At 42.8% G+C, this 25,885-nt stretch overlaps 1 protein-coding gene across 2 annotated transcripts; it reads right to left on the bottom strand.

Moving 5' to 3' along the window:
- Positions 1-1,414: 1,414 nt before the first annotated feature.
- On the bottom strand, positions 1,415-25,885 carry LOC109895340 (anoctamin-5). Of its 2 annotated transcripts, XM_020488957.2 has the most exons (21): positions 25,529-25,853; positions 15,407-15,454; positions 11,326-11,396; positions 9,436-9,543; positions 8,703-8,771; positions 7,473-7,757; positions 7,271-7,390; positions 7,034-7,149; positions 6,282-6,416; positions 5,798-5,903; positions 5,425-5,485; positions 5,156-5,307; positions 4,980-5,054; positions 4,632-4,860; positions 4,197-4,375; positions 3,961-4,058; positions 3,642-3,763; positions 3,316-3,521; positions 2,937-3,139; positions 2,636-2,741; positions 1,415-2,436 (listed from the first exon to the last, which is right to left on the bottom strand). In XM_020488957.2, the coding sequence occupies exons 1-21, from the start codon at positions 25,602-25,604 to the stop codon at positions 2,212-2,214; spliced, it is 2,790 nt and encodes a 929-aa protein (XP_020344546.2). In that variant the 5' UTR covers positions 25,605-25,853; the 3' UTR covers positions 1,415-2,211. The 2 variants fall into 2 exon arrangements, with proteins under 2 accessions (XP_020344546.2, XP_020344549.2); XM_020488960.2 differs by lacking the exon at positions 15,407-15,454 and having other exon boundaries at positions 25,529-25,885.

Genomic DNA, 25,885 nt, shown 5'->3' with positions numbered 1-25,885 from the left:
AAACTATACTTTACAAATGTAATCTGTACAACAATCTAAATAAGTGATTTGTTTACTGAACCTAATATGGCAACTACTGTACATACCCCAACATTTTTCATGTGTATACAGGCTGTGATAAAATAGTGTGAACTGATTGCTGTAAAGGGGACATTATGCAGGTTAAATGATGCATGTTTCCTTACATTGAATGTCTATGGGACACGAGATTGTGATGCATACTCTGAGTCTATATACTGTATAGCTAACACCTCTGTTTGCACAACTCACATTACAGTAACTTGAAATCTATTCAATAAGCTACAGTTCCTTTTGAAGTTGAATTTCATAACAATTGCTTTGCAACATGTAATCTAAAGTCAACTTTCCTTTTAATATGAGACCATCCAGACATGTTGGAATGATTGACATTAAACAGTAATAATGTAGTGGGGTTTTCTGTCTGAAAGACTCATTGGCTAAATAAAACCTGTCCCATATAAGTGCTAAATCAAAATTAAAAAGAGAAGGCCTCCCATTGTGATACTGAGTACAGATATAGAGTATGACTGAAAAGCAGATAGGAATGATCAACTTAACTTAAGTGAGTAATGACTAACAGGGCTGAGGAATCTGATTTTCCTGCTTACAATGAGTTTGATAAGTGTCAAAATAAAGAGCAGATAGATACATGTGCAAGTAACACAGGCAAAAACACATTTGGGTCCCACACCAGAAGAAATCACACATACAAGTTTCATATCTCGCCATAAATCTAAACAAGGAAGCGGAATGCAACCCCAAAAACAGGGCTAATATTTTGTCTGGTTTGACTTAATATGCCACTCAAAACATTTCAAACTGAGTGTAGATTATATCCACTGGAAAGGGCTCTATCAGACCAAACATATATACAGTAGACATGGGTGTATTACCGTCTTGGACCATTACAGTATCTCTATCTATCATTACCCAGCTGAGAGAAACCGTTTTTAAAGGGCCACTACAGTCAACAGCTTTTTCCCCTGTGTTTTATATTGAAATTCTACAACAGCTGATGAAATTTACACTCTAAAAGTGTGAAAGAATGTGATCAGTGTTAATTCCTGATAATCGCCGGTTGAACATACAATCTACCCAGGACCTCCTAATCATCAGGTTTGCATGGATGGGAGTTTCAGCTTTCCATGGTGACATCACCATGTGGTAAATTGGTTGATAGACCAAAAACAAAGAGAGTTCCAAACCTCTCTGCCAATAACATCTAGTTTTGAGTTTTCCCCTCCCCACTCAGACTACTCCCAGACAGTCCTAGCAAAATTCTTGATTGAAAAAATAGTTTTTTGATAAAAAGCGATTTTAGCCAATTTTTATGGAAATCTATTACGGTAATGTACTTAATTGTTACCCAGAAATGATTTGATATTGATATACAGACGGTTGCATTGGGCCTTTAATTGACAGTTTTTACATTGACTCCCATGGAAATATTTCAAATACATGACATTAATGAAAGGAAAACACATCACATTTAATGTAGCCCAGTTACAGCCAAATTGAAGCAGATAACATGCCAACACTTGAAGGCAAATAAATTAGATTTTATATGTTACATTCTATCAAACACGCATATGACTTTAAAGGTAATTCATTAGATAGCTGCCGATAAAAGCCATGGGATATCTTTGGCAGTCTTTGTTGGATATGTTAGTAACATATTATGACATTGTGGATAAGGTGAGCATTATATTACATTTTATTCAAGAAGCTGTATATTGTCTGGTACAATATCATGAATCCCAATAGCATTTAACAAGTTGGCACATACTTTTGTAGGATTCCATAATATCCCATCACAATCAACACTGGCACTGAATGATTGAATCAGTTGCAAGAAACATCATTGTACAGAAGATATGAAGCAAGCTGAAGAATAGGAGCTTGCATTGCAACAGCATTGGACGCTGAGAAAAGGTGACGAGATGGGGTCATCGATCAAATTATTCCATCCCTGCCTCCAATGAAAGTCCTAATATAGGCGAAAAGGTTGAAATCTGCTAGCTGCTCATTAGAAAATAAACAAACAACAAAACAAAGAGAAACAGTTGATAGGATTGCCCCATTGCCAGAAGCCCTTTACTGTACGTATGTTTGCCATCAGTGGAGGAGACTTCACAGCAACACCCTCCCAGTTAGGTTAACCAGGTGGGTGTGAGTTTATTGATTTGGGGCCTACAGGCACTCTGATAACACGTCATGCTTGTCGGTGGCAGTGCAGACCTCAGGTTTGGGTTCAATGATAAAACTCTGACTCAGCTGGATCTTGAGCTTCTCAACCTCGTAGTTGTGCAGGTATTCCTGGATGAGGTAACGTTCCCGTTTGATCCGAGCCTTCACCTCGGATGGCACATCCGGGATCAGCCAGGCCACAAAGAACTTCACCACAAACACCACGTGCTGATGGGAAAGGAAGAGGGTTTTTACAGAGCATACCATTATCACACACTCACCTTATGAAGTACAGATGATAACATGTTGAAAGACAGTGATAGCAAAGATTGGACTCTGTTGCATACTGTATATAATGGAGAGAGCACCTGCTGGTTTAGAGTGGAGAGATGTGCTGTGTTCCATACACATATTTTGGATGTCTTACCTCCATGATAATGATGAAGGCCAGTTTGGCTGCCAGGATGTGCCAGAACTGCATAGTGTGGGAGTACTGCCTCTGGTGGCCTGGAGGGTAGCGGTAGTCACGGTACCTGAGACAACATATAGGACTAATGTCGGGACACAACAACTACATACACTAGTGCTAAACCCCAAGCATTGACCTGTCCTCTGTAAACATCTGGATTAATACAATCACAGCTCCATAGTCAAGACTTCAAGTGAAGTCAAGACAAAGGGTATTTAAATATGCAAGTGAGTGGCCTGGCATTGCAGTCGCTTCCCACCTGCAGGTGGTGATGAAGGAGCTGTTAAACCAGGCAGGAATCGCCCCCTCCTCGGGCGTACTGAGGAGAGGGATCTGGGAGATGTCATACACTGACAGGCTGTTGTTGATGTAGCCACTCATGGTGGCTTCAGAGCCAGGGTGGTAGGCATACAGGTAGACCAGGCGGGGGATCATGTCTGAAGTAAAGGCCATGATGAATGCCTGGGGAGATGAGAGAGCATGAGAGGGGATCCGAGACACATTGAACTATTGAATTATTGTATTTTGATTATACAGTATATATGAATTGTAAAATGGGTCTGTTTAACAATAAAGACATAGATTTGAACACTTGATAACAACGTGGCTACAGCTTAATAACATTTAATCCTACTCACATTGGTGACAACGGACAAGATGGCCACCACATTGAGGATCTCCTGCCATGCTCCGATGTTGTGGGCCTTGGCCGCCACAGGCCGGCGGAACTGGGTGGTGAACTTCCAGGCGTCCACTCTGACCTCCAGGATGTTGTTACAGAGGGCCAGCAGGGGGGCCAGGGGGAAAGAGGCCACAAACAGAGTGATGAAGCCAAACTGGATTACTGCAGAGAGAGAGAGAGAGAGAGAGAAAGAAAGAGAGAGAGAGAGAATGTTGATGAACAGCCATACATAGTCTCCTGTCTATGTGGGAAGAGAGTGAAGTGGGTTAAGGGCCTTCTTACCCATCTCCAGGTACTCATAGAACAGGCCCAGCTGGCTGAAGTTCTGCAGGTCGTGGTCCTGCTCCCAGCGGCTGTATTGGTCTTTCCGGGCCTTCCTGCTGCACCACCAGTTCCTCAGCAGCCTGACAGGATATAATATAGATCAAGAGAATACTGAACTCTGAGGAGGGCACGTGTACAAATTACATACTGAATGTCAGACATCTTTAACAAGTTCAAGCTGGTTCACACCCAATGGTGGAGTAGATATGCAACTGAAAGGTCATCGAGGTACATTTCGCAGTCTATCAGAAGGAGCACAGAGGTCAGTGAAACTCACGGCAGTAGGGCCTCCTGGATGTTCCCACACACCTGCTTCCCTGTCATGACAATCACCAGCTGGGTGGTCAGCTCAATCAAACAGCCTCCTGGGTCACACTGGGACAAGTTGCAGTGGGTGTTTAACAGTTAGGTTTGAGATCTAAACATAAATACTGTAGTTTATTCTTCAAAAGGTGTGAGTTTCATATAGTAAAATGTGTTCATATACTGTAGATGCTGTGTGACAAAGCTCACCTCCTCATTCCTCAGCCTGCTGTATTTGCCAAACATGTACGTGTAGTTGCCTGGGTAACCCACAAACTTCCCCTTGAAGAAGGCCACGTAGAAACATGAAGAATAGTAATTGACAAACTGGAAGAGGAACATCTTCATTGTCAACTTGTTTTCATACTCCAGATGTGTCTTGGGAATTTCTGTTGGAGCAAGTAGTTGGAGGTCAAAGGCATTCAAGGCACACAAGATACCTAAACTAACGGTGCAATGTACTGCTGAGGTATGAGTGAATTTCTAAAATGAGATAATTTTTTTTTTTCAATGAGCAGGAAATGGGTAGTTAATGTGACCTGGGGTAAACATCACTTTAACTTGATGTGCCATCTGTGTTCCATCTCCCTGCATTTCCTGCTCCTCCTGATCTAATCGCCATGATAGCGAGCTACTCCTCCTCACCCATATCAGTGATCCAGATGGCCACTCGCTCATAGAAGAAGTTAAGGATCATAATGATGACAAAGTTGATAAAGGAGGCGGTGACAGAGGTAGCGAGCTGCGGGGTGATGAGAGAGCCCACCAGATGGATCTTCTTAGTGGGGCTGTCCTTCATGATGCTGGCGAAAGCTGCATACACAGCCAGCCTGTAGACTATCACCCCAGTGATACAGGCCACAATCAGAAGCATCTGTGGAGAATACAAAATCCACATGCTACAGTGCACACATACAGCACACATACAGTATACTGCACACTGGCAAACAAATGCTTGCAGACACACAGAGTTGATGTAGTATGTTGGCTTACCCAGAACAGAACAGTAACACCGGAGAGGCAAAAGCGACCACACTTTTTGGGGAGGGGTAGGTATGGCTCCATTTCCTGCACAATAACAAATCATGGAAAGCCCAGTCAGTAGTTTACATTGAACACTTTAGAATTTTCACACAAGTAGTGTGTAATAACCAGCTGGCAGCCCGTACCTGGGTGATCCGGTTGAGTCTCTGGTCAGTGCACTTGGTCTCAAACTCCGGGCGGATCTGGAGCTGCTGCTGCTCCTCCTCGAAATCCACCAGGTCCCACTCATACTCCAACTGGGCCTGGCGCCGCTTCCAGAACTCCAGGAACAGAGTCACTGCAGAACCGACAGGGTCATTACACTCTAACAGTAACAGTCTGTCTCCCTCACAGGGGATGTACTGTAATTCTCCAACACGTTAATACAGTAACAACAGAGTGGACAGACACTTACCCCAGATCCCCATAAACATGGCAAAGAACACTGTCCCCTCGTTATCAAACAGATGGGATTGCTGGAAGAGGGAACATGGAACAGGATGAGCTCCTAACCACCCAGAGGAAATGACATGCTGTGCTTTGGCCACAGCAAGATGACATACTGCACACTCAGCATGGGAGATTTCACTGGCTTTGATTGACAGGATGGTTTAAACAATATAACAATAAGCTAATCACACATAATATTCACAGCCATAATTTCTTTAAGTGTGAGGAGCCATCAAGAATTAGATGTAATGGCTAATCATCAAGAGATTATGATTAGCCATTTTAGGAAAGATTACGTTGTGACTGAATGACCGAATAAAATGTGTATGTTCCTTTACCCAGGATGAGAGGCACGTGGAGTTGAGCTTCCAGTAACTACACTTCTTATCACACAGCGGACACATCACAGTCCTCCCTCCAATGCTGGGGTCACAGATCTCCTTACTGTGGGAGAGATAAATAGGAAGAATAGAAAGTGGGAAAGAACATTAATACATATGACGTGACTTTACATGTCCTGTATAGACTGACGGAGTTGTGTGATTTAGTGTACTGTTGGATGTGCAACAACAAAGATTTTTTTTTTTTACACAATTATTATTAATATACTGACTACACACCATTAGGTGTGTGTGTGTATGATAGCCCACTTAGGCATGATTCAATGGCTGTGTTTAAACAGGCAGCCCAATAATTCAATATCAGATCTTCTGCCAATAATTTGGCGAAATATTTTAATTGGGCTGCCTGTTTAAATGCAGCCAATTAACTGTTTTCCTATTTTTCAAATAAGGCACATTTCTGCCCCCTGGTGGTACTAACCTTGTTAAATTATCATCGTAGCTTAGCACACCATAGGTAAAACATATGACCCCCATGACCGCAGCAAAGAACAACATCTCTGTGTAGAAGCCCAGCCAGGCAAAGTAGATCCCAATCTTCTCCCCATAATACTTCCTGTTAACAACACAGACATAATTCAACTTATTTGGCATTAGGGAGTAGGGACACTTAGTATTTGCATGGTGCTATAGATCAGGGGTTCCCAAACTTTTTATCCCTGGGGCCCCCCTTTCCATCATTGGGGGACATCCTGCATCTCTCCTGCGCATGCACACACACCACGTCTATTTCTATGGGCACAGGGACTGTTCATGGTATAAACTGTTCACACCTCTCTTGTAGGTGGAGAGAAGGTTGCAGGTTTAAAGCAGCATTTCATGCAATTCTATACATTTTGTCATGTCTAATGTGTGTTCATGTGATATTTGAGTGACAACAATTGTTACAACAATATCTATGGGCTAAAAAAACGAAATAAAAAACTTCAGCTGACATTTCTGACAAGTTATAAATAGCTCTCTAAGATATGCAATGACTGACATGATAAGAGGAACTGATGATGTACTACCCTATTTAGAAATTGTACCTTGTGCATTCTACTATTACAACTTTCAAGAGTAAGTTTAAAGCCGGACTGAGTTCGCCCCCCCTCCCTCCCCCTGTTATAGACGTAGATCTTTGTGTCTATGCATAGGGGAAATGTAACCGACGTCCAACCGATGTTGTCTTACCTGATGAGGTTGAGGGGCTGCTCCTTGTAGAAACAGAGGAACCTAGCCCAATTCTTATAGAGGTGGTAGCGTTCGCTCTCACACTGCTCATTTGTGTTCCTCTCCCAGTATCGACACTGACAGCATATAGGACAGGAGAATAATCAGCTCTAGTTTAGAAATAAATCTGACATCCTTACATGAAATCTACTGTGAGTATGTTGATGTGATGTAGGTGGGGCGTCACCTGTTTCTTACATCATGAAGTGGGAAGGCTGAGGTGTAGGTCCCGTTGTTCAGCAACCGCTTGATACCTTTCTTGTCTGTCTCCTTGCGGTCCTCTTTATGGTACGGACAGCGAGACAGGATGTAGTACACCTGACAGGAAGGGACATCAGATCAGTGTGTGTGTGTGTGTGTGTGTGTGTCGCTGGATTCTGTGTTAAGATACTGTACTCACTATTCTGTTGCGTGTGGAGGGGGGGAAGAAGGTGTCTTGGTTTTTGATGAGGAAGAAGTCTATCTTGTCCTTATCAAATGGAGAGGTGAAGTAGTCAGGCTGTGGGCGCATCACCTTCTCTGGCAGGCGGAACGGTCGGGAGAGCCACTCCAGTGGAACGTCCTGTCCGTGGGGGATGTCGCTTTCCTTAAAGGGAACCTTGATCTTCAACACGTCAGCGTAGGTGGCCAACACCTCCCACGGGGCGTGGATCTTCAGGAAGTACGTTTTCAGATCATCTGAGTCCTAAGAGGAATGAGTTGAGAGAGGACAGAGAGAGGAATCATTGAAAATATTGAGTACATTCAATAATTATATAACATTTATAATATTTTCTACATTTTCCATTTGAATATAGTACACATTTTCACCTAAAAATTTGTAAAGAAAACAGAAACACTGAGTGTACAAAATATTAGGAACACCTTCCTAATAGTGAGTTATTTTCTTTTGTCCTCAGAACAGCCTCATTTCATCGGGGCATGGACTTTAAGTTGATTCCAATGTTCACACCTCTCTTGTAAGTGGAGAGAATTAAATTTTCATTGAATTCTATACATTTTGTCAATGTATAGACCAATTTCAGCCTTTGTTTCCATTTCTTGCAAGGACTCCAGTCAATAACAACGGAGGTGGTGGTGTAAACGTGGTGGTGTAAACGACTGCATTGTGTCAAGTTGGCTGGATGTCCTTTGGGTGGTGGAACATTCGTGATACACACAGGAAACTGTTGAGTGTGAAAACCCCTGATGCATTGCAGTTCTTGATACACACCAACCTGTGCACCCGGCACGTACTACCATACGCCATCCAAAGGCACTCAACTCTTTTGTCTTGCCCATTCACCCTCTGAATGGCACACATACACAATCCATGTCTCAATTGTCTCAAGGCTTAAATATCTTTCTTTAATTAATCTGTCTCCTCCCCTTCATCTACATTGAATGAAGGGATCATATAAGGTAAGCTTTCACCTGGATTCACCTATGTCGTGGAAAGAGCAGGTGTTCCTAATGTTTTGTACACTCAGTATACATTAAACACCCTTCTACCACTTAGGAAAGAGAACTGTTGAGTGGAATTCCCCTATAAGAAAGCTCTGCTGAGATATGCCCCACCTTGCAGTAATGTGATGTGGTGCTGCATGATGACCACTAGAGGACACCAGCGTGCCACGGCTGGGTAACTCACCGATTTGTCCTCAGTCTCAAGCTCCAGTCCAGCCTTCTTAAGGTTGGCCTCAAACTCCCTCCTCCTCTCCTGTACAAATACAGAGACAGACACACATGCACTTTAAGCAATAGCGAGGACCAGGGCAGAAAAGCCTTTTCCTTGTATCTCCCACTCTATCATCGCTGCTATCACTTTATCCTTCCATCCATCCTTGTATTCTAACTTCCCCATTAATTCTCATAATCCATTTTGTTCTTGTAGAAGCTCTGTTGAAAGACTGCCTGGCACCAGTCACAGCATTCTCAAAGTCCAAAAATCAGAAGCTAGAGGGCCTGGTAATAATGAAATGTGATCTGTCTATGGTCTGTCTGTGGCATGAAATCTTTGCTTCTCTGTCAAGAAAGAGGTGATGCAATTACCCCAACAACAAAGTTTCAACCACTGGGAACTTGTCAGCCACTTCCTTTTAGCCACCTTCTCCTCTTTACCGCCCTGATTCAGGCTGATTATGAGTCATGGTCACGTGGCCAGTTGACCCCAGACACTGTCTTTACTGTGACAAAACATTTTGCAACGGAAAACTAAAATAGCTGTGTTCTTACTGAAGCCAGTCAGGCTCAAAGCAAACCTGACCACTCCAAGGTTAATGCTCTGTGCTGTCATGTCCGTGTTGATAAACTGCCATGTGTCTCTCTGTAACCACACACTGCTCTCTGTCACGGTGTTGATGATGGTGCGTTATGCTGCTCACCTGCTTCTTCTCTCCATCCTTGTCATCTAGGTATGACAGTATGAAGTCAATCCTGCGAACCCCGTCCCTGAAGAACACGGTGTCTTTGTTCTGCTGTAGTCTGTCCGTCTGGAGGGCAGACAGAGAAGAGTGTCAGAACACTAACCCACACAAACTATTTCTCTCCTCCTCCTATGAACAGAGAACATCTGCTTACTGAATGTGACGATGTACGTTAGAAGCACATTAAAAGTACATGGTAGTAGTTTAGTATATGGTTTTGGATACGCCCATAATTAAATAAACAGATTTATTTTGTAACGATTGTGGACTTTCTCTCTTTTGTGTGGTTTGTCTTATGTAACTTGAATAGGAGTTAGGAGGCAGTGGATCCTGGACATTTTCCAGTGAAGGCATGCCTATCATTATGCTAAACGTAGCCCTCAACTATGGCAAGCAAAGAGGTACATACTGTACTAGGGCCTGAAATGAACTTTTTGTTTTTAATAATAACGTTAAACCTAGTCTTGATATTCTCAGATCATCCCAGACCAGTATACAGCCACTTCTTGATTCAAGCCCCAAACCTGGCACAGACAATACTCTTCAATCACAATGCTCCACACTTCAGTTTGCATCTACACTCCACACTCCAGTTTATTTATAATCATATTAAGCATATGCAGGAGTAAGTCTTAGTATAGAGAAACTGCACCTTTGTTAAAAAGAAAACTGCTTGTGAAATTGTATATATAGTGGGTTAAAGGCTGTTTCTCAACTAGGTTTGCTTACTCCTGGTTTTACCTGAAGGGTACAGCTAAGTATTTACAGTACTATGCTCTGCAGTCAGGACGACAGAGGGAAAAAAACCTTAGACACAGCCTTGGACCTGGAGTGGAGGAAAATGGCTTTTCTTGATCCAATCGGCGGGGTCGGTGGGGTCAGTGGGATCGGTGGGGTCAGTTTCATCATGTGACTAGGAGGAAAAGCGCTTCAGTCCAATTAGCAATAAAGCACAGGCGTGTCCCTAAATTCAGTAGTATCCTGGCTCTAGAGGACACACTGTGGTCGGGAATAGAAACAGAGCCCCTCCCCTTTTTGTTTATCAGCCCCCATAACCCACAAACAGGGAGGAAGGAAACAGGGTGTGGATACAGCATACAACTCCCAAGATCATCAACAGAATTAGGTTGGCGAAAGCATATTAGAACAATGTGAAATGTATGGCCTTCCCCCTTCATGTGTCAAAGCACGCTTGAATATGACTGAGAGAGAAAGTGTTCAAGTTCCCTCGTTCTTGAACAACAGATTAATGCTTGATAGAGAACACGGACACAGACACATAACAGACACAGTAATATTCTCTCTGTAGGCAGTATTTTAGTTTGTGCTTATTGCCTGGGGAGATCTGATAAAGAGAGGAGCTCTCTGAGAGACACTGAGGTCTTGTGACTGAACAATGAGAGCTGTAGTAGAAAGAGGTCAGTTGTTACCAACATAGGCAAGTTACACAAAGGTATGCAAAACAACCTCTTTTCAATACACACTCACTATTGATCAAGAATATTGATCACGGATGAGGATCAATCAAGCATGTGGAGGAAGACTAAAAAAAAGCACCTAATCATACATTTCTTACAGCGATGTACACACATAAGTGCAAAAATGAATCTACTAATCCAGTATACCTTCTAAAGCTTTCAATTAATTTGCCCGTTGCATTGCAGAACACTGCTGCATTACAGCACAGAGACCTTGGGAAGTCATCTAGGGCAGGGATAGTTAATGTAGAGGGGAAGGAGAGTGTCCAGGCAGGTCAACATGGGGTCATGGGACTCAAATCAGCGTTTATTTGTCACGTGCGCCGAATACAACAGGTGGAGACCTTACAGTGAAATGTGTGAAACTCACCTCTGTGTGTCCAGGTAGCTGTGTTCCTCCATCCTCTATAGAGTTATTATGACTGTGGCCATTACATTCCTCTGTGTAGAGAAAAGAAACACAAGCAGAGATGAGTTGAAAGGGGCAATCTGCAGTTGCTACAGTTGAAGTCAGAAGTTTACATGCACTTAGGTTGGAGTAATTAAAACTTGTTTTTCAACCACTCCACAAATTTCTTGTTAACAAACTATAGTTTTGGCAAGTCGGTTAGGACATCTACTATGTGCATGACACAAGTAATTTTTCCAACAATTGTTTACAGACAGATTATTTCACTTATAATTCACTGTATCACAATTCCAGTGGGTCAGAAGTTTACATACATTAAGTTGACTGTGCTTTTAAACAGATTGGAAAACTCCAGAAAATGTCATGGCTTTAGAAGCTTCTGATAGGTTAATTGACATCATTTGAATCAATTGGAGGTGTACCAATGTATGTATTTCAAGACCTACCTTCAAACTCAGTGTCTCTTTGCTTGACATCATGGGAAAATCAAAAGAAATCAGCCAAGACCTCAGAAAAATAATTGTAGACCTCCACAAGTCTGGAGGAAACAGCTACAAAATGTATCATATGTAACCATAAAATGAGTCCTAGATCGACATAACCTGAAAGGCCGCTCAGCAAGGAAAAAGCCACTGCTCCAAAACTGCCATAAAAAAGCCAGACTACAGTTTGCAACGGCACATGGGGACAGAGATCATACTTTTTGGAGAAATGTCCAAAAATGTCAAAAAATTCACCCAACTTATTGTGGGAAGCCTATGGAAGGCTACCCGAAACATTTGACCCAAGTTAAACAATTCAAAGGCAATGCTACCAAATACTAATTGAGTGTATGTAAACTTCTGACCCACTGGGAATGTGATGAAAGAAATAAAAGCTGAAATAAATCATTCTCTCTATCCTAAATGACCTAAAACAGGGAATTTTTACTAGGATTAAATGTCAGGAATTGTGAAAAACTGAGTTTAAATGTATTTGTCTGACGTGTATGTAAACTTCCGAATTCAACTGGACATACATTTTGGACTTAGGATATATAGTATAAAGATATACTGTATATGAGTCCATTGATTCTTGAAGGATATTACTTAAAAATGCCTCATGAGCTTAGTTTAACTGTCAAACCCCATCAGAACCCAAAACATAAATTAGTTTTAATCCAATGTTTGTAAGCATTGTAAATGTAAACAAACACTGTATAGCCTCATAACATGGTTAAAACTATATTGTTGATATCTTGGAAGGTCAGTCCTTGCATCTATCCCACAGGGCAAAAACTGGTTGAATCAATGTTGTTTTCATATCATTTCAAGAAAAGAAAATCTAATGTGATGACATTGAATCATCATGGAAAACTGATTGGATTTGTAAAAAGACATCAACGTAAGGGAATCTCATCACTATTTCACCTACCTTTGAACCTAAATCCAATGTCATGGTGAATTCACATTAGTTGACAACTCAACCAAATGTAAATCAAAAATGTACTATGAACTGTGGTCTGTGCCCAGAGGTCTAAGGATGGCCTCTAACAGAAAACTATTTACAATGTACAAATGGCATAGTGATATGTGTATCTACTCATTTATTTAAGAGAGAGAAAGCAATGGGTTGTTTGTCTAAATATTTTACTTCACTAGTCCAGAAGCGTAATTATTCCAGCTTCATCACACCAATTAGCCTAATAGGTCTTAATGAGATACATTTTCATATCTAGTGTATGTTGTCAAACGTGTTCACTGTGTATGATACCTTCACTACATACAGTCAACTGGCTAAATGAATCCTGGAAAAATAAAGCTATGTTATTTAACAACAATTACTTTGTAATGTCATCAGATACACTACTTGAAATCCCATATACACTACATGAAATCCCATGACCCATTCCTCTGTTTCCATCCACATTCCTTCTCTATAGATTTGCCAATGATTTTGCAGATGATAAAGTCGGTCTCCCTCCTATTACACAATAGTTCTATATTGAGAGCAGGGATTGCTGATGTGAAGAAAACAGCATTAGTCTGTCAGTGGAACTGTGTTGTGGTCAGATGTCAGAACACCCCAACACTGCGTTGACATGGACTGCCCTCAGGGCAACAGCATGGTGAAATAGACATGAAGACACTCACTCTCCCAAGAGCTCTCAGACATAAAACCAGGGGAAAGAACTAAACACATATACCTATAAAGACCCACTATCATAAAATCACACTTTCCATCTGGAGACACACAAACAGAAACACACAGCATTCCAGCAGCAGAGCAGAGCACTCCCCCAGCCTGGCAGACCCTGCTAGAGGGAATGTGCTCATGTTGCAGCGCTGCCTGCCTCCTGGTTATTTCTGAATGCTGGGAAACAAGCACTTCCCGTGGGGGAGGTTAGGCCTCTACGTGCACGGAGGGATGGGGGAGGGGGCAGCAGCCCAGTCAGAGGCCCTGTAGTTCCCTCAGACATAACACAATCTAGCTTACCACAGGAAGGACTTGTTCTGCCCTGAGCCTTTCTTCCATTGGATGAGGGGGATATTTTTTAAGAACCAGAATTTTACTGAGTGCCTTGCAAGCCAATGAGAGGCTTGAGGGAGCAGCTCTGTACAGCTGAGATGTAAATTATAGAGACAACTCATGAGGAAGGAATGATGTTGAGACTGCCAGCCAGCCAGATGAGTCTGAGCACAAGCCTCCCTAACCCCTATGAAGGTCACAGAAGTTGTGCCAAGCTGTGATGATTGTACTGCTAACAGTCCCGAGCTGAGCAAATACGGAGAGAGAGGGAGTGTGTTACCAAAGACAGACAAGGCCACTTTTATTAGACATTTACAGATAGCAGCACATCCACACACATGCAGAAACACACAGTATAGTATATGTATAGTATACATACGTTCACATACACCTCAGCACCAAAGCAACACACATTTTTCAATGTTTTCAAAAATGAATACTATGGGGGACACATATCCTCAAATAAAACTACCACAGTATAGTTTAACACATAAATACACACACAAAGGTATGTGGACACCCCTTCAAATTAGTGGATTCGGCTATTTCAGCTACACCCATTGTATGAAGTGTATAAAAATCGAGCACACAGCCATACAATCTCCAAAGACAAATTTTGGTAGTAGAACGGCCTTACTGAAGAGCTCAGTGACTTTCAACGTGGCACCATAATAGGAGGCCACCTTTTACAATTTCTGCTCTGCTAGAGCTGCCCCTGTCAACTGTAAGTTCTGTAAAGTGGAAACATCTAGGAGCAACAACGGCTCAGCCGCAAAGTGGTAGGCCACACAAGCTCACAGAACGGGACCATTGAGTGCTGAAGCACGTCTGTCCTCGGTTGCAACACTCACTACTGAGTTCCAAACTGCCTCTGGAAGCAACGTCAGCACAATAACTGTTTGTCAGAAGCTTCATAAAATGGGTTTCCATGGCAGAGCAGTTGCACACAAGCCTAAAATCACCATGCGCAATGCCAAGCGTCATTGGACTCTGGAGCAGTGGAAACACGAATCATGCTTCACCACCTGGCAGTCCGACGGACGAATCTGGGTTTGGCGGATGCCAGAAGAACGCTACCTGCCTCAATGCATAGTGCCAACTGTAAAGTTTGGTGGAGGAGGCATAATGGTCTGTGGCTGTGTTTCATGGTTCAGGCTAGTCCCCTTAGTTCCAGTGAAGGGAAATCTTAACGCTACAGCATACAATGACATTCTAGAAGATTCTGTGCTTCCAACTTTGTGGCAGTAGTTTGGGAAAGGCCCTTTCCTGTTTCAGCATGACAATGCCCCCCGTACACAAAGCAAGGTCCATACAGAAGATTGTTGAGATCGGTGTGGAAGAACTTGACTGGCCTGCACAGAGCCTTGACCTCAACCCCAGGCTGAGCAGAGTACAAGCACAGTACAAGCCTCAGAGTAACCAACAGCAGTACATACAGACACAGCCACTGACTATGAGGTGAGGTTTGGAGAGGAGATGATGAAAGGATGGATGGACAGACAGGTGTCACATTAAGCCTTTCATCTGCCAGTACCTGTTAATAGGATCATCCTGAATGCTGTCAGCATAGCAGGGCCATCTTCTTCAGAGGAGAGACAAGGGACAAAGGGGTTAGTCTGCTTAACAATATGCTGCTGGACATTGATAGATGGATTTATGATATCACAAATACACACATTCTGAATTATAACATCTAGAGAAGCAGAAAAACAATCTGCTTTTGCACCCACCACTGACACAGACATACTAGCCTCAAAGAAACAGGCCAGCTGTTAAATATGTTTGATACAGTGCCTTGCGAAAGTATTCGGCCCCCTTGAACTTTGCGACCTTTTGCCACATTTCAGGCTTCAAACATAAAGATATAAAACTGTATTTTTTTGTGAAGAATCAACAACAAGTGGGACACAATCATGAAGTGGAACGACATTTATTGGATATTTCAAACTTTTTTAACAAATCAAAAACTGAAAAATTGGGCGTGCAAAATTATTCAGCCCCCTTCAGTTAATACTTTGTAGCGCCACCTTTTGCTGCGATTACAGCTGTAAGTCGCTTGGGGTATGTCTCTAACAGTTTTGCACATCAAGAGACTGACATTTTTTCCCATTCCTCCTTGCAAAACAGCTCGAGCTCAGTGAGGTTGGATGGAGAGCATTTGTGAACAGCAGTTTTCAGTTCTTTCCACAGATTCTCGATTGGATTCAGGTCTGGACTTTGACTTGGCCATTCTAACACCTGGATATGTTTATTTCTGAACCATTCCATTGTAGATTTTGCTTTATGTTTTGGATCATTGTCTTGTTGGAAGACAAATCTCCATCCCAGTCTCAGGTCTTTTGCAGACTCCATCAGGTTTTCTTCCAGAATGGTCCTGTATTTGGCTCCATCCATCTTCCCATCAATTTTAACCATCTTCCCTGTCCCTGCTGAAGAAAAGCAGGCCCAAACCATGATGCTGCCACCACCATGTTTGACAGTGGGGATGGTGTGTTCGGGGTGATGAGATGTGTTGCTTTTACGCCAAACATAACGTTTTGCATTGTTGCCAAAAAGTTCAATTTTGGTTTCATCTGACCAGAGCACCTTCTTCCACATGTTTGGTGTGTCTCCCAGGTGGCTTGTGGCAAACTTTAAACAACACTTTTTATGGATATCTTTAAGAAATGGCTTTCTTCTTGCCAGTCTTCCATAAAGGCCAGATTTGTGCAATATACGACTGATTGTTGTCCTATGGACAGAGTCTCCCACCTCAGCTGTAGATCTCTGCAGTTCATCCAGAGTGATCATGGGCCTCTTGGCTGCATCTCTGATCAGTCTTCTCCTTGTATGAGCTGAAAGTTTAGAGGGACCGCCAGGTCTTGGTAGATTTGCAGTGGTCTGATACTTCTTCCATTTCAATATTATCGCTTGCACAGTGCTCCTTGGGATGTTTAAAGCTTGGGAAATCTTTTTGTATCCAAATCCGGCTTTAAACTTCTTCACAACAGTATCTCGGACCTGCCTGGTGTGTTCCTTGTTCTTCATGATGCTCTCTGCGCTTAACTGACCTCTGAGACTATCACAGTGCAGGTGCATTTATACGGAGACTTGATTACACACAGGTGGATTGTATTTATCATCATTAGTCATTTAGGTCAACATTGGATCATTCAGAGATCCTCACTGAACTTCTGGAGAGAGTTTGCTGCACTGAAAGTAAAGGGGCTGAATAATTTTGCACGCCCAATTTTTCAGTTTTTGATTTGTTAAAAAAGTTTGAAATATCCAATAAATGTCGTTCCACTTCATGATTGTGTCCCACTTGTTGTTGATTCTTCACAAAAAAATACAGTTTTATATCTTTATGTTTGAAGCCTGAAATGTGGCAAAAGGTCGCATAGTTCAAGGGGGCCGAATACTTTCGCAAGGCACTGTATATTCTCTGTTTGGCTCAATCACAGCAAGTGGCAGTGTGAGGACAGGAATACATTATTCAAGTTTTATTTGTGACATAAAGAAGCTGTCACCTTGATGCTGGTGAGGATCTAACAGCACCTGCGTCACCTGCTCCCACCGGTGGCACCTGTCTACTTTCCAGTGATAAAGATAAACCTTTAGACAGCCTGGTAAATTATGTATTTCATCAGACCATGCCAATCTGGTTAGTGATTTAAATGGTAATACGAGGCCTGAGCTTTAGGCTACTTTCCTCTAATGAACCTTCTCCCCTTCTGTTTCAGCTACTGGGCATCCCGTTATTCATGTTTCAAGTTTTATTAGTCGTTTGTACAGGATACACATGGCATACAACGTCCAACAAAATGTTTACTTGCAGGTTCCTTCTCGACAATGCAACAACAATAAGAAATAAGAAAAGATAAGAATATGAACATAAAGTAAATGGCTCAGTTGTCACACCCTGACCTTAGAGAGCCTGTTTATTTCTCTATTTGGTTAGGTCAGGGTGTGATTTGGGTTGGCATTCTAGTTTTCTATTTCTTTGTTGGCCGGGTATGGTTCCCAATCAGAGGCAGCTGTCTATCGTTGTCTCTGATTTGGGAATCATACTTAGGCAGCCTGTTTTCCACCCTAGTTTGTGGGATCTTGTTTTTGCACAGTTACTAGGTAGCCTGCAGAACGTTACGTTTGTGTATTCTTTTGTTGGTGTTCATCTTAATAAAGAAAGATGTACGCTTAACACGCTACGCCTTGGTCTCCTAATGACGGACATAACAGAAGATCCCACCACCAAGTGACCAAGCAGCGTGCCCAGGAGTGGAGGACATCCTGGACCTGGGAGGAGGTAATGGCAGGGGACAAGACCCTGTCATGGAAGCAGGCGGAGGCAGCGAGAGAGGAACGGCGACGACACCAGGAATATAGGACTCGACGCAAGCACGAGAGGCAGCCCCCCAATTTTTGGGGGACGGGGGCACACGGAGTGGTCGGCGGAGCCGAGGGTGAACCAGAGCCAGTCAGGGAGTCGAGTGAGGAGCTCGACACAAGATTCCGGAGAGAGGTGCTGGCGTTGAGAATGCTGCAGAGCGGGCATGCTGAGGAGCGTGACACCAGTCTGGTGTCATGTGCACCGGTTTCACGCATCTGGCCTTCGGTGCGCCTCCCCAGTCCGGTGCGTCCTGTGTCTCCTCCTCACACTCACCCTGGGGTGTGTCACTGTTCAAGCACCATGTTATGCGGTTCTACGCACCGTGTCTCCAGTGCGCCTTCACAGCCCAGTGCGTCCTGTGCCAGCGCCCCCGCACTTGCCGGGCTAAAATGAGCATGCAGCCAGGACGGGTTGTGCCAGCTCTACGCTCCAGAACTCCAGTGTGCCTCCACAGTCCAGTACGTCCTGTGCCTCCTCCGCGCACTCGCCCTGAGGTGCGTGTCATCAGCCCGGTGCCATCTGTACCGGTCCCACGCATCAGGCCTCCAGTGCGCCTCCACAGTCCAGAGCTTCCGGCGACAGTTCCCAGTCCAGAGCTTCCGGCGACAGTTCCCAGTCCAGAGCTTCCTGCAACAGGTCCCAGTCCAGAGCTTCCGGCGACGTTTCACAGTCCGGAAGAGGGTCTAGATCCTCCGGTGGCGGTCGGCGGTCTGGTTCCTTCGGGGACGATCCACGGTCCGGTTCCACGGAAGCGGAGGGATCAGCAAGCGGAGCGGGGTCTACGCCCACGAACCGGAGCCGCCACCGAGGTTAGATGCCCACTCGGACCCTCCCTCATAGAGTCAGGTTTTGCGGCCGGTGTGCTCACTGTGTGTGAGTGAGTGCATGTGTGCTAAGGTGAGGAGAGTCAGTGCAGGTGGTCAGTCCAGTTCAGGTGTTCAGAAGTCTGATGGCTTTTAGATAGAAACCGTCTCTAAGCCTGTTGGTATCAGACCTCATGCTACGATACAGTCTGCCCAATGGTAATGAAGTGAACAGCTGATGGCTGGAGTGTGTGAAGTGCTTGATGATGCTGCAGGCCTTCCTCAGGTACCATTTTGAGTAGATGTCCTGGAAGGGTGACAGCACGGTTCCAGTGATGTGCCGGGCTGTCTTCACCACCCTCTGATGGGGCTTGCGGTCTGGCCTGAGAAAATCCCGACCGTACCAGGCCATAATGCAAATAGTCAGGACGCTCTCAATGGTGCAACTGTAATATTTGGAGAGGACCCGGGGTGGCATGTCAAATTGCTTCAGCCGCCTTAGGAAGTAGAGACGCTGTTGTATCCTCTTGACAAGAGTGGTGGTGTTGTTGGTCCATGACAAGTCCTCTGTGATGTGGATGCTGAGGAATATAAAACTAGTGACTCTCTCTACTGCAGTCCCGTTGATGTGGATCGGGGAATGTTCCCTCCTCTGCTTCCTGAAGTCAAGAATCAACTCCTTTGTTTTGCTGATGTTGACAGAGAGGTTGCTATCCTGGCACCACTATGCCAGTTCACTGACTTCCTCCCTATAGGCAGACTCATCATTGAAGGTTATCAGGCCTACAACCGTGGTGTTGTCAGCAACTTGATGTTGGAGTTGGTGTCGTGCAAAACCACACTGCCGTTGGTGAACAGGAAGTACAGCAGAGGGCCGAGGACACCCCTGGGGGCCCCCATGTTAAGAGTCAGTGAGGATTAGGTGTTGTTGCCTATCCCCACAACCTGTGGTCTGCCCATCAGGAAGTCCAGGATCCAGTTGCAGAGGGTGGTGTCCAGACCCAGGGCTCTGAGCATCATTATCATATTACAGTTGGCTCTACCAGAGAAAGCTTATTGATGAAGGAGAAATTGTTCTCTGATGAACTAAAAAAGTGCTTCAGTCTCATCTCATGTTAGGCCAGGGATTCTCACAGTTTATAATAGATAGAAGGACAGTTTATAATAGATAAAATGGCAGTTTATAATAGGCATTGTGATGCTGCACAGTGATGCTGTACCCTGTTGCTAGCTATTTAATTAGATGGATCTCTAGACTAGAGGTTAAAGCATTCCAATATGTCTGTATATACTGTAAGTCAATAAGTACTAAATGGAAATCAGTGGCCCATTATGTGTCATTCATCCCCCACATAACTAGAGCTGATTAGTTTATCAGGGAAACACTGTAGGCCACATACATTCACAACATTCTCATTCACTCCTGACCAACATGGTAAGATAACCTTATGGCCCTACATACAGCAGATGGATCATCTAGAAGGCCAGCATGTGAGGCTTGTGCTACATACATCCTATTGTTGAAAGATGTTAGTGTTTTAGGAAACACAATAAATACACAACAATGTCACTATGTTGCTACCATGGCCTGATGTGACCTATTATGTCTAAACTATTATCATCCTTGTAGCTCCAACTAAAAATAGCACCATGATATATCAGACTGGCTTCTTTTGACTGACTCAAAAATACATGACTCCTGGCTCCAATAGCCTTACTATTGACATCATCCCCAAGTTCCTTTTCTCAGGGGAAAGACAACATACAGGATACCTCACTGAAATTACATTGGTTTCCTTACCCTGTAGGAAGAGAGACCAATCCAGGCTTTGCCTTTGTTTACCTTGCCGAAGTCACCAAATGCTAACTTCAGGATTTTAAGTACATTTTATTTAGCATGTTTTAAATTAAGCAGCATAGGGTCTATGTTTAGGGGGAGGACATACTTCCAGTGCTAAAGGTAGAAACCCACTGGGTGCAGACGTAATTTCAACATCTAGTTTTGATTTACATTTGGTTGAGTTGTCAATTAACATGAATTCAACAGTGAAATCAACAAAACACCATATCATTGGATTTAGGTTGTAAATTCAATGAAAAAAATATTAAATTCCCTTTTGTTGATGACTTTTAAAAAATCCAATCAGTTCTCCACGTTGATTCAGAGTGACCACATTACATTTTTTTGTTGAAATGATGTGGAATCAATGTTGATTCAACCAGTTTTTACCCAGTTGGAAAGCTGTTTTGTATCCCTATTCTCACATCGTCTGTTGATGACTTTCTGCACATGGAACAAACAAAATCTCCTTTCTTATCTCCAGGATACAATAGGCCTTGTCCCAGACGGGAACTGTGCCTTGACAAAACCCTGAAAGTTAGATCAGTAGAGTGGACCAATACCCCGGTGCCCCTCCCAGCGAGGGATCGTGGGCAGAGCAGATAGCAGAATTCATACTTTATCTTCTCTAAAACAGACATGAAATGTCATCCTTCTAATAGTATACTGTTTGAATGAGGCATTATTGCATAAGGAGGAAGGGTAGAAATGTTAGAATATTACAGATTTTGTCCTTCCCCTAATTCTCCTCATCTGCACCGTTTGGCCTTGTTGCTTACTGCATAATCGCCACTGAGGATATGGCAGAGTACATGAAAACAAACTGTTGTTCTTTGTTCTTCGTAGCTTGTTGCCTGTTAGCCTAATCAGATGTGATGCCCAGGTTAACCCAGAGATAGAACATGAAATGCTTTGGCACAGAGCTTCCTAAACCCACAAAGCAACACAATCACAAAGCCCACTGTGATCAAGTGCATCGATCAATGTTAATCAAGATGTATATATTAATCTGCTCATGGCCATTGAAATGTAATTGTGGAAGACCAAAGAAGGGATAATAACCAAATGGAGGTGAAAGGAGAAAAGTCCAGACATATAATCTTTCTTATCATCCAGTGCACTAACAGAAATGAGAAGTGGGTTAACCCTCACGCCAATATTCAGATTTTCAGATTCTGCCCACAGTCTGTCTAACTCAGCTATCAAAGAGAAAATATAATTGCTCAGCTAGTTTCCATGGCAACACCGGGGCTCCCCCTAGTCTGTGAGCCAAGATGAATTCACTGGCTTGCCCTCCACACAACTATCTAATACGTTTCTTTTAGATCATCAATGATTAAGGGTGAGTGCTGTAATGCAAAGATGATTATTTAGGCCTAGTTTGTGCCGGACTGCCCCTGATCAAGACCAATTAGGCATGCAGAATTGGAAACACACTATGAAAGACTTCGGTCTCATCACTTGAAGCATTGAGTTTGAATGATTAGAGGTTTTACTGTGATAGTGAGAGATGTTGTTTGTAGAATAGCAGGCCTGGTATTTGATAATACTACAGTGCCTTATCAGAACCTTTCAGTACAACTCTTTTGACTATTTAAATGATTTAGAGCCATGAGAGCCATAACAAGGCAGCCAGTGTGAGCATGTGGGTAATATAACTATCAAAATAAATGATTCTGTAATAGAACTGTACTATAGATGCAGATGAACCTGAAGTCTATTCACGTTCAGTCCCTACGTAAAACTGTCAACATGGTGATCCACAACACAGACGCACATATAAATAGATATTTTTTGTTATTGTGCAGGAAGGGTTTACCTGATAACACCCAACACAAATTCGTTGGTGTGAAAGGGCAGTCTATCAACACAGAACTCCACACTATCTAGACCCACTGTGGGTAGTCAGCCATACTGTGGATCTTTACTAACAAGGAGCCTTACCACCAAAGGGCAAGTGACAGATTGTCCTTAAATGAACCTGCTCAGTCAACTTACTTCACATTAAGAGCATAAATGCCTATTGCTCAGAGATAGTGGAACCACATCGCTTGGCCTTGTTTCCGTACTACCAAAATAAGTAAAATGGACAGCAGAGTTTGTTTGAGGAATCTTCTATTTACGGTTTCCATTCACATTTTAGAAGACCCGCTTATCCAGAGTGACTTACAGGTGCAATTTGAGTTAAGTGCCTTGCTCAAGGGCCCATCAACAGCTTTTTCACCTAATCAACTCGGGATTCAAACCAGCAACCTTTCAGTTACTGGCCCAACGCTCTTAAACACTAGGCTACCTGCCGCCCTATAGGGGTGAGATGCTTAAGAGGGATGTAAACAGTGTGAGAGAGGTTGGAGGGATGCCGGACTGTTTCCATCCATCGATGAAAAGAAGACGGAGGAGAGACGGCTGTAACAATATCTCAAAACCATATTTACTGTGGCATTATTGAAACTGCTTTACTGTCGACATTATGAATGCTCAAGTACTTTTCTTTCTGTGAAGCCATACATAATAAATTGTAGCCTACAAAGTAATTTTAACAAAAGGAACATTTGTAATTGTTCAATATATTTATTACCCACAGCAGCTCTACATTTTCTGAGCTATCTCTCAACCAGCAACATTTCATAGAGGGACCCTTACTACCATGACAGCTTAACACATTATGCAGTGGATGGCTGTATTTGGAGACCAAGTTGGGTCTGTGGGCAACTCTGTAGGCATATTGCCACATTCTCACAAATTGTGAGAAAATGTGACATTTTTGTTATAACAAATGTGATCTTGTAATATATTCTGCATATATTCTGACATGTATGTCTATTTGTCACTAAGCACAATTGGAAAAAGAGTAGTACTGTTACAGTCCAACTCCTCCCTACAGATCTCTTCAGTGAGTGACTGCTCAGTCAGTCCATAGCATCATGGTATATTCCCTGTCTAGATAGTCTCTCTACCTTGAGTGCCAATCAGCAGATAATTGTGTTTAAGTGTTCATGCACTTAATGTTAACAACTATCTGGTCTCTAGCGTGTAATTATGTGAGTATTACCTTGGGACAGTGTGGCACCACACAAAGCAAAGGTTATAGATATGGATTAGAGGTCTACTGACACCCTTTGACACATCCTGAAACTAGGGAATAACTGAAAACAATTAGCAATTCAATTTGTGTTGGATTTTACAAATCCATGATTAGACAGTTAAGGACAACCCCATGCCATGTATTGGGAATGTCTGTTAGCACACCATTGCAGATGTCTACCTATAACTTGTTTCCTTTTTGCCATGAAATCTTACAGAAAACATGAACATAGGACACAGCTTATTCACACAGGAGCACATTAAGGGGAGACGTAGGGGAGCAATACTGAGAGCAATACTGAAGTTATGGGGCAGTTAATGGTGTTTAAAAGGGAGGGCATAGACACAACAATGGCCAGTTTCAAGCGACATTCCTTGTGCAGTGTGGAGTGACAAATACTGTCAATTTTCAATAAAGGGATATAGATAAGCAGAGTGCCGCTTGCATCAGCTTTACTAGGCCTATACATTAGCACAACAGACCAACCTTCCATCGAATAAGACATCCATCTGCAATTTTAAAAAAAAATCACAAACCTGCTTGGAAACTACATCATTATGAATAATATTGAACTTATTTGGGGTCAATACTGATCACTTTGAATGCTGATGTATAAATCAACAAAGAAATTGCCAAATACATGCCATTTTACAGACTTCTGCAATGGGCTTTAAGTAACTGTCCAGTAAAAATCTCTTTAAAAAGGTCATATTCTGATAACTCATACCCAAATAATGTTGCTGACTCATATTTGTGGCCAAAGCATAAATTGGAGAAAAACCACTATGAAAACACCCCACCTCAAACCTGTATCTCAAACAGACGTTTCAAAAATGCATGTTATTTCCTTACAGAGGATGATGTCATCCTAGATGGCCAATCAGCAGTCTACTAGTGTAAATATGTTTTGGGACCGGTATATGCCCACACCATTCTGTTGTTGGGCTATGCCCACACCATTCCAACACAGAAAACATAACACACTTAATTGCCATTTTTTGGAAGGACAACTATTTCACTCATATTGCAATTAATTATTGGTCATATTTCATATAAAGATAGAGACACTGGACAGTTACTTTAATTTGTCAGTTTCTCAAACTTCAAATTTGTCTCCCAGTAGACCTGTCAGCATGTGAATGACGTCACCGCATGTATTTTCAGTCATTTCAGAACTATACATTTAGTTGTACAATTGTACAAACACATGGAACTGTTCCCGAAACATAATCTGTTATAAATAACATGTAAATTCCCTGAAATGTGCTCATCTTTAGGCTAAACATTGTATGTGCCTCTCATCTAGGTAGCACAATAACATATGGCACAGACACAAGTAAACCATTAGCCAAACATTATTCCAAACCCAAATAATAGACCGTGGTAGTTCCAGTCACAAAACTGATAGAACCAACCTTTAGTTGGTTGTGTTTCCTTGAACATTTTCTGAAAGCGCAATAGTAAACTTGTTAATAGCCAATGAAAACAAAGATTATGGTATAGCCTACGTTTACCTTGTATATTACCAAAATCGGCTAATCTCTGAATGTGCTCTTTACCTCCAATCTGCGAATCCATTGCGCTCTTCATTTCGATCAAAGTTTCTTCCCTTGCCATTCCCGTTATTCTTCTCATCTCCACCGACTACAAGGAAGGAGCTGATTTTTCAGGAAAGTGAGGACGGAGAGAGGATGCCACCCCACAACTCGATCCTCGCCACACTGTATTTGAGTTTGAGGCTTGGGTTTCACACTAAAATCAACGTTTCGGGCATTTATTGGCTGAAAGAATGCCCCGAAATTGTCTTGACATATCCTATCATATTATGATTGCACTCATACTGCTTCTCTAGCCACTATACATATTTTAAGGGGAGTGGCAAAACCAAGCACATTCTGTCGGCAAATCATTGTGCA

The sequence above is a fragment of the Oncorhynchus kisutch genome, linkage group LG8 (genome assembly GCF_002021735.2).
Source record: "Oncorhynchus kisutch isolate 150728-3 linkage group LG8, Okis_V2, whole genome shotgun sequence".
Classification (NCBI taxonomy): Eukaryota; Metazoa; Chordata; class Actinopteri; order Salmoniformes; family Salmonidae; genus Oncorhynchus; species Oncorhynchus kisutch.
Note: the sequence above shows the minus strand (reverse complement) of the source record. Positions and strands in the feature narration are given on the sequence as shown.

Excerpts from the sequence above, each read along its gene's own strand:
- LOC109895340 (XM_020488957.2), bottom strand. The coding sequence starts at position 25,604 with ATGAGAAGAATAACGGGAATGGCAAGGGAAGAAACTTTGATCGAAATG. Across the intron at positions 5,308-5,424 it reads CATGTTTATGGGGATCTGGG|TGACTCTGTTCCTGGAGTTC; the intron begins GTAAGTGTCTGT and ends TCGGTTCTGCAG. Across the intron at positions 5,055-5,155 it reads GACTCAACCGGATCACCCAG|GAAATGGAGCCATACCTACC; the intron begins GTACGGGCTGCC and ends GTTATTGTGCAG.